The sequence below is a fragment of the Penaeus monodon genome, chromosome 2, assembly GCF_015228065.2.
Source record: "Penaeus monodon isolate SGIC_2016 chromosome 2, NSTDA_Pmon_1, whole genome shotgun sequence".
In the NCBI taxonomy this organism is placed as follows: Eukaryota; Metazoa; Arthropoda; class Malacostraca; order Decapoda; family Penaeidae; genus Penaeus; species Penaeus monodon.
Window position 1 is genome coordinate 32683963 of NC_051387.1, and position 10000 is coordinate 32693962.

Consider the following 10000-nt stretch of genomic DNA (forward strand, 5'->3'; position numbering starts at 1 on the left):
TTGGAGATAACTCTTATAAGCTCATTTTCTTCAGAGAAAATGCAAAATGAACCATGATTCTGAAATGTACTTCTCAATTTCACAAACTGATTAAAAAATGAGCATTATCAAGGTATCACCATATATCTACAACCAACAACATATTGTAAACTCTGTCAGCATACAACAAAAAATGGTACTGTCTATAATACACCAAATGTAAGCTAATAAAAAAACAGTAACAAGAATAAAACATAGAACACCATTACCTAACACAGAAAACAAAGCTGGATAACATATACTAAAACTCTTTATCAACAATTGCCATAAAAGGGAAATCGAGTTCTGATATTTCATCACAATAATGTACATCCATAATTGTGCATATATAAATATATACATATACATGTACATGTATAACTAAGTGTGTGTGTGTGTGAGTGAGTGAGTGAGTGAGTGAGTGAGTGAGTGAGTGAGTGAGTGAGTGAATGTGTGTGTGTTTGGGCTTAAGCGTGTGCGAGTATGCATGAGTGTGTTCAAGATTCAAGTGTGCAAGAATGTTTGAGTGTTATGTCACTGTGTTATATATGAGTATGTACGTACCTATGTACGTGTGTGTGTGTGTGTGTGTGTGTGTGTGTGTGTGTGTGTGTGTGTGTGGTGTGTGGTGTGTGTGTTGTGTGTGCGGGGCGCGTGCGGCCTTGTTAAGATATATGTGGCTTTTTTGTGCAGTATGTGTCGGGCTTTAAAAATGCGTTTTAAAATAATTAAACAACAAAATATTAAGCAGGAAACCTTAATCTGATATTAAATTGCTATAAAAATAATATTTCCATGAGTTCTAATTTTATGATTTTAGAAGTATTTGACTGAAATCATACTAATAACACATGATAAAAGAAAAAAACAAATGGTTTTAAAGAAAAGCATGCACTGTTTCTTTAACCCAAATTTGCGGTAGCTTAAAGGGGGCCGGGGCCTCGCTCCCGGGGGGTTTACACGTCGCCCAGATCGGACCACTCATCCCAAAAACCCAACCCCAAGCCGTTTTTTTCGAAATACACGAAGTATTTTGTATTTTAAATTTTTCATTTTTTTTACAGTCCTACTTCCCAAACTTCCGAAAATCAAGATGAAGGGTATTTTGTTGTATATAGACCCATGGGTTGATCATTATTGGTCTTGGTCCGAAAAAAATAAGCAGTGTGCCATCAGGATTTTAAAATTTGTCATTTGTTGATTTTTTTTTTTGTTGAGGGGGTAAAAAGGGGGAAAGTGTTAAAACCGACTTAATCACACTTCACTGGAAAAAAAAATAATTTTTTGCCAGTTTGTAAAAAAAAAAAAAAAAAAAAAACTCATGAATGCCCATGCATACTCTATGGTATATGCTACTTGCTTCGAAAAATGGTCCCGCCATGCCATGGCATGTGCGTACATGCCACCCGTCGGCAATGGGTTAACAAGCAAAAGTTAAAAAAAAGTTGGGAAAAAAAAAAAAAAATGATAAACTACTAGCTAGTTGTGACTTTAAAATAAACCATGGGAAAAATGTAAGTTCCTGTAGTTTTCTGTTGTGAGTTGTGTTTACACATATATGACTCCACAAGAGCTCAACCATCAAGGAGTCAATTAGAAGGCCTACCTGGCCTCAACTGATTTCTCTTTTCCTTGAGTTTATGGAACATCTTTTTTTCTAATACTATTAAACCCGTTTGATCTGGATGATGTGACTATCGCATCATAAAAAAAAAAAATTTGGTTTGAGGGGCAAGTGATGCAAACATACCTTCATGGGAAAATTTGACTGAGGGCTAGGGTGACATGAACTTGCCATTATGAGAATTTCAGCTGAAGGCTGGGGTGACAGAAAAGACTCTCCATAAGTGCACAAAGCTCTTGGAAGGTGATTAGATTCAGTAGGGATTTAGGAAAAGGCTTTTACATTATTGCCATTGATAAACAAGCGTGGAATGTATCTTATGTGATCCAAGACTGGAAGAGTGTCAGCTGCAAGGAGGACACTATTTCCATGCTCAGGATCCTATTCCTGCCTGCTGTGATCAGCAGTGCAGGTTGCATTACAGAAAATTACTTATTGTTATCACTATCATGAGTTATGGATACCTAAGAGTGTATAGAAATTTTTGCAAGGAACAGTCTATTACCATCTGGATAAAGCAAATCAAATAACAAATATAGACACGATAAAAAAAAAAAAAGTAACATTCCAAAGGGGAGGCATGGAGTCTTTTCATGCACCGATATTTATCTATCTGGCTTTAAAAAAAACCCAAACAAAAATCCACCCCCTTTTAAAAAAAAAAAAAAAAAAAAAAAAAAAAAAAAAAAAAAAAAAAAAAAAAAAAAAAAAAAAAAAAAAAAAAAAAAAAAAAAAAAAAAAAAAAAAAAAAAAAAAAAAAAAAAAAAAAAAAAAAAAAAGAGAGAGAGAAGGAGAAGGAGAGAGAGCGGGAAGGGAGGAGAGAGAGGAGAAGGAGAGAGAGAGAGAGGAGAGAGAATGAGAGAAGAGAAGGAAAAGGGGAGAGGAGGAAAAGAGAGAAAGAGGAAGAAGAGAGAGAGAGAGGAGAAGAGAAGAGAGGGAGAATAGGGAGAGGAGGAGAAGAGAGAGAAAGAGAGAGAGAGAGGGAATGAGAGAGAGAGAGGAGAGAGAGAGAGAAGAGAAGAGAGAGAAAAGAGAGAGAGAGAGAGAGAGAGGAGAAGAGAGAGAGAGGAGAGAGGAGAGAGAAGAGAGAGAGAGGAGAGGGGAGAGAGAAAAAAATGAGAGAGAGAGAGAGAAGAGAGAGGGGAGAGAGGAGAGGCGAGAGAAGAGGAGAGAGAGAGAGAGAGAGGGAGAGAGGAGAGAGAGAGAGAGAGAGAGAGAGAGAGAGAGAGGGGGGAAGAGAGAAAGAGAGAGAGAGAGAGAGAGGAGGAATGAGAGTAGAGAGTCGAGAGAGGAGAATGAGAGAGAGAGAGAGAGAGAGAGGGGGGAAAGAGAGAGAGAGGAGAATGAGAGAGGAGAGAGAAGAGAGAGAAGAGAGGAGAGAGGAGAAGAAAAGAGGAGAGGAGAAGAAAAGAGAGAGGAGAAGAAAAGAGAGAGGAGAAGAAAAGAGAGAGGAGAAGAAAAGAGAGAGGAGAATGAGAGGAGAGAGAGAGAGAGAGAGAGAGAGAGAGAGAGAGGAGAGAGAGAGGAGAGGAGAGAGAGGAGAGGAGAGAGGGGAGGAGAAGAGAGAGAGAGAGGAGAAATGTGGGAATGAGGGAGAGAGAGAGGAGAGAGAGAGGAGAAAGAGAGAGAGAGAAAGAGAGAGGAGGAGGGAAGGAGAGAGGAGAGAGAATGAGAGAGAGAAAAAGAGAGAGAGAAGAGAGAGAGATTGAAGGAAAGAGAGAGGGAAAGAGAGAGAGGGGAAAAGAGAAGAGAGAGAGAAGGGAGAGAAGAGAGAGAGAGGAGAGGGAGGAGAATGAGAGAGGAGAGAGAGGAGAATGAGAGAGAGGAGAGAGGAGAGAGAGGAGAGGAGAGAGAGAGAGAAGGAGAGAGAGAGAAGAGAGGGGAGAGGAGAGAGAGAGAGAGAGAGAGGAGAGAGAGGAGAGAGGAGAGAGAGGGGAGAGAGGGGGGAGAGAGAGAGAGAGAAGAGAGAGGAGAAGAGAGAGAAGAGAGAGGAGAATGAGAGAGAGAGGAAGAAGAGAGAGAGGAGAATGACAGAGAGAGGAGAATGAGAGAAGAGAGAGAGAGAGAGAGAGAGAGAGAGAGAGAGAGAGAGAGAGAGAGAGAGAGAGAGAGAGAGGAGAATGATATAGAGAGAAAGAGAGGAGAAGGAGAGAGAGAGAGAGAGAGAGAGAGAGAAGGGGGGGTTAGAGACTGAGAGAGAATATGAGAGAGAGGAGAAGACCAGTGGAAAAAGGAGAATAAAAGAGGTAAAGACAAAAGCAACTACTTTCCTGAATATCAATTTACATAAAAAAGGAAGAGAGAAAAAAGGAAAGAAGATAACAAAAAGTTGCAGTATATAGATTATATCTATATCAGCATTTCTGGATATAATGCTGGAAGAAAAATCCTAACCTGCCAGTTATCCAGATTTGACTTACCTCTCGTTGTTTTCTTCTGCGATGCTCCTCTGCCAAAGCTACTGCTCCTTCCTCATCCACATATTGCTGATGACAAAAGTTTATCATTTTAATGGTGCACAATATGCAAAAAATAGATTTAGAAATACTAAAGAAAAAGAAACAAGTGTACATACAAAAACTACAGCTATACATAAAACAGTGAAGGCTATTTATGGAAAAATGTATACATAAAAACTGCCTTTCTGTAGAAACAAGACTGATGTTATATAGTTACATAATTATTAACAATAAATAATAATAATAATAATAATAAAAAAACTAGAACAGATGAGCAAAACTGTACATCTCACTTAACCTGCTTGATCCAGGTGTCTTGTGGCCCAAAGGTGGACCAAAATTTGGGCAACAGACTTAAATGAGTGGTGACTCACATTCTCAAACTCTTTGCAATATATATAAATATATTTTTGCTTTTTGTCACTTTTCAAGTTCCATATTTTTCATTTGTTATGCTGTATCAAGATGGTAATAGACAATATTTCCTGATCAAACTTCATATTAACTCTTTTGGTAGTCTACAACTTTGTGCAGTAACAACAGCAATAATTAACATATTGTTGTGTAATTTTTCTCATATTAACCCTTTCCCGATGGGTAGCATTCATAGTGGCCCGGGGCTCGATGCCGGGGGCTTATATCGTCGCCCTAGCATGCGCGGCCACTCATGCCAAATACCAGCATCCCATGCCGTTTCTTCATAATACTACGAGCATATGTTGTATTTTCAGTTTTCATTATTTTCTAAAGTGTCTACTTGCCATATTTCCTGATAAATCGAGACTGAAGGATATTTTTGTTGTTATATAGACTCCATAGTTGATCATTATTCAGTCTATAGTCCGAATAAAATAAGCAGTGTGCGGCATCATGGAGTTGAAATCTTTTTTTTTTTTTTTTTTTTTTTTTTTTTTTTTTCATAGTAAAAATGAGAAAGTGTTAAAAACGACTTAATCACACTTTCAGTGGCGGAAAAATAATATTTTGCCGTGATTGTAAAAAAAAAAAAAACTCATGGCATGTCCATACATACACCATGGCATGTACGTACATGCCCCCGGCAGATAGTCCCACCATGCCATGGCATGTGCGTAAATGCTATCCGTCAGCAAAGGGTTATTGTATTACTTAATTTCCTTTAACATCCCATGCTGCTAGTCACAGTTGGCAGGAATAGGATTCTTCCTGGAGATGGCACTCATCCAGCCATGGTTTATGGACTGTGCATTCTACCTTTGTTTACTGGTGGAAATAATGCAAGAGCACCTTCCTAAATACCCACTGAGTCTAGACAGGATCTAGCAAGGACATACAATAAAGTAATGGGTACTACTATGTTGTAAAGTAAAGGAGCTTCTTTAATAAATACATCAAGTGTAGCTCTGGAATGAGACAGAGAGATCAAGATATTCAACTAAGAAATTCTTGGCAGAATGCAACTTGTATAATTTTCATGCTACTGCACTCCTCTGTGAATTGTATATATGGAACATATGTATATATTATGAATAACAGTATTAGATAATAATTTTGTTATATTAAAAAATATATAATTGTGCTTCATCTCATATATCATTTTAACCCCCCTCAAATGGGATGCGTGAGCTGTCAAGTAGTAATAGTAAAAGTAGTAGTAGTGCACACTACCATATATATGTTTTTCCTGAATTACCAAAAAAATATTCTTTATTTACCCATGAGCTCTATGTCATGGGCATCTTGGACCACAATTTTTTAATTTCCATAATTTTTTTTGAGGAGCACTGTTTGTAATTTCAGTTTTATTCAATCTAATTTGTTTTTATTATTATTATTATTATTATTAAAAAAAAAAAAAAAAAAAAAAAAATCCACCAGACCCTGCACATTCTGATGCCAATGCAAATGCAACCATCGATTTCAAAGCACACAAAAATTACAACCACTGGATGGTACTGCAATTTATGTAAACAAAGACCTGAGAACAGGCTGTTGGAAATTTGGACACTTCGTGAATTTTTTTTGTGAAATCTAATTATGATATATATATATATATATATATTATATATAACATATATATATATAATACATATATATATATAATATATATATACATATTATATATATACATATATACATATATATAATATATATATATCTATATATTATACATATATACATATACCATATATATGATATATATATACTATATATATATATATATATATATATATATATATATATATATATATATATATATACACACAACTTATTTAGTGAACTTTGCAATGAGATTGTTTTCATTAGGGGCCATATTTTGTAAAGGTATCTTTTTCTTTTTTTTACCAGATAAGAAAAAATGAAAAAAACAATTAAACCAGAAAATACTTTTTTTGAGGGGAAGGGGGAAGTACAAAATTATTTTGATCACATAATCCTAGCATGAATACAACATATCAAATCAATTTTGAGAAACACAGAAGCACATGCATAAAACAAATGAGGTGTGAGAGTACTGAGCTCATTCAATCCTTGCCATGCTCCACACATGGAGGCGAGGGGGAGCTGGTGGTTATAATTTTCAAGGAGGTTTCTAAGTATGTAAACTTGCACATAAGCTTAACCATTTGAATCATCCACATATATTAGGACAACACCTATTTTAACCCATAATTGACGGGTAGCATTCACAGTGGCCGGGGCCTCGCTGCCGGGGGCTTATATCGTCGCCCGAGCATGCGCGACCACTCATGCCAAATACCAGCATCCCATGCCATTTCTTCGTAACACTACGAAGATATGTTGTATTTTCAATTTTCATTATTTTTTACAGTCTCTACTTGCCAAACTTCCTTATAAATCGAGACTGAAGGGCATTCTTGTTGTTATATAGACTCCATAGTTGATCATTATTCGGTCTATAGTCCGAATAAAATAAGCAGTGTGTGGCATCATGGAGTTGAAATTGTCGGTTTGTTGCATTTTTTTTGTTTGTTGCATGGTAAAAATGAGAAAGTGTTAGAACTGACTTAATCACACTTTCACTGGCAAAAAAATAATCTTTTGCCGTGATTGTAACAAAAAAAAAAAAACTCATGGCATGTCCATGCATACTCTATGGCATGTGCGTACGTGCCCCCGGCAGATGGTCCCGCCATGCCATGGCATGTACGTACATGCCACCCGTCGGCAATGGGTTAATGGAAAAAATATTAGTTCAAAAATTATAGTTTATGGAAACATTCGAGTAAGGGTGCAACAGCTGTTTCAACTCAACTAAGACCATGAATAAGTTAATTTTTAAAAAATCCATAATTTTTATTTCACAGCAGGTATCATTGTATACTATCATCTTCAGCACAAAATAATTGTTATCTTGCCTATTTTTCTGAAGTTCAAAAATAAGCATTCTGATTGAAGTACTCTTTACAATGGAAATGACCAATTTCAAGTCAAAACAAATTTGACTGTGTACAATACTAATCGAGCAAAGCAAAACTAAAAATCATTATTATTTAAACCTTTTTATCTTTTAACATTAGTACTTCACACATGGTCGATATATAGAACCCTTTATAAGCTACAGTTTATTAACAGGATGTTTCAATGGAAAGCAATTTCATGTGTAAACATACAAAAAGATTCTTAAAGAAAAATATTTTACCATAAATTATTATGATGTAATTTTTTTTTGTTATTGCTATAAAAGTGTTCTTTGGACATTCCCAAACTCATTTCTAAGAACAATGTCATTATCAAATGAAAAGTGCAAGCTTACAACAGGTAGGTACCCTTGCTCCTCCCAAGAAATAACCGGACGTGAGCTTTAACAGTCATTCGGTAGTTTCCTCATTTGTGTATGTATACCAAAAGGCCACCCCCAAGCCAGGGACTGTCCACTTAGCCCAAATCCAACGGGCATGGTATGTACATATACTCCATGCCCACTGTCAATTTATATTATTGATTGTTTTTACACATAGATGGCTACACTAAGTCACCAATGAGCAAATTATGAGCACTGCCTGAGACGTCTCTCTTGTTTACCCTTTTCCTTGATTTTTTAAAATATTTTACTTTATCTTATTTTGCTGTTACTAATGTCTATAACATTATAATAATCATAATGTTTATAATAAAAATAACACCATCAATATCCATAGCATTAGAAGGAGAAGAAGAAGAAGAAGAAGAAGAAGAAGAAGGAAGAGAGAGAGAGAGAGAGAAAAAAAAGTCACAAATTCTACTAACTGACTCTGCGGCTAAGCACTATCAAAGCCATCTAAGTGGAGAGACATTCTCTCTCTCTCTCTCTCTCCCTCTCTCACACACACACAGACACACACACAAAGAGAGAGAGAGAGAGAGAGAGAGAGAGAGAGAGAGAGAGAGAGAGAGAGAGAGAGAGAGAGAGAGAGAGAGAGAGAGAGAGAGAGAGAGAGAGAGAGTACAGTATTTTCCTGGCAGCATTAGACCTGTTTAATTTATTCTTACTAATAAATCACTATGTAGCTAAACCATCTAAAAAATAAATCTATTGCCACAAAGATATAGGAAAAAAGTAAGAACTTACCTGTGTTACTACCAAGTTTTGAGGAGTTGAGACCCTGGAAGAATGGCCACTTGCTTCACCATTAACTGAATCTGGGCCACCTTCACCACCTCCACTGTCACTATTCTGACCACAAACTGCCATATGTTGAGGCCAGTGTGATTGCTGCAAAGACAATGACATTGAAACAAAAAGATGTTTAAAACCATACTCTTACAATTTACATAGAACATAATGAGACAAATATTCTATGTGCAAGACAAAAGTGAAAAAAAATATAAAAATATAAATTACAAATAGCTACAATAAAATATAAAACACTATGATCTGCATTACTGTAATTCAATTATAGAGCAGAAAAAGACTATTAAGTGGATTCCCAGATTTTAAATATATTCACAATGTGACAATTATGTGATATTTTGGTAGAAAAAATCAGTATATCCTCTCTCACTCCTGCATCCCCAGTGAAGTAATCAGCTGCACTAACAAAGTACTCAGTAGATAAGCAGCACCATGCACACTCTAGGCATTATTGCCTAGAGTGAGCATGACTTTACTGATGAGGTATAGATGATCATGATAACAAAAATAACACACATTGTAAAAATACATTCTACTCTGCTTTTATAAATAAGAAAAGAAAATGAACTACACTGTTTATCTGCTGTCAACTGGGAGCTGTTAACAGTGACTGTGATGTGCCACTATTCATTATCCTTATTGCTCACTACCTAGACCTGATCCATTTACTTATGTTTTGCCATATTACAACATTTTATTATTTTCAAAATATACCCATACCACATGGCTGTAAAATCAGATAATATCCTTTCCTCTATTGGTTATACATACAAAAATAATAGCAGAGGTGATCAGATAAAATTCAAAATATTGGTATTTGTCACTATATTTTGAAGTCTATGTGGGTTAGCTGCTAAACAACTACTGGCTTCCTACTTTTTCATGCAATAGTTGAAGGGTAAAATTCTGTATGTGCTAACTAAAATCTGAGAAAATGAACAAGTTATTCCAAGGAGTCAAAAGACTAAGAGAGAAAATATCAAAGTAAAACACAATACATAGGCAGCTAAATACATAAATACATGATAGTGTACACCATAGCAATATGCTGTTTTTCCACATTCTTAGATTTCTTTCACTTTAAAAAAGGAAAATTGTTTGTGTAATAATCTAATAAATTTTAGTGACTTCATTTCTTCAACAGGGTCACTGCATTTGCTCAGTAAGATTTATCCCAATAAGTAAATACAATTTACACAACAAAAGGGGGGAAAGAAAAAAGAGAGAAGTAATACTCTTCAATTGTATGAATATGAAATTTTCTCTCTAGTATAAAGCTTGTAA

At 35.8% G+C, this 10000-nt stretch overlaps 1 protein-coding gene across 1 annotated transcript in view; it reads right to left on the reverse strand.

Moving 5' to 3' along the window:
- LOC119582489 (protein kinase C-binding protein 1-like) overlaps window positions 1-10000 on the reverse strand; it is a 47956-nt gene that overhangs the window by 14062 nt on the left and 23894 nt on the right. The window contains exons 9-10 of the mRNA XM_037930780.1: window positions 8654-8797; window positions 4063-4128 (exon numbers count right to left, since the gene is read on the reverse strand). Of these exons, the coding sequence (XP_037786708.1) occupies window positions 4063-4128; window positions 8654-8797 (210 nt within the window). The remainder of the gene's footprint in view (window positions 1-4062; window positions 4129-8653; window positions 8798-10000) is intronic.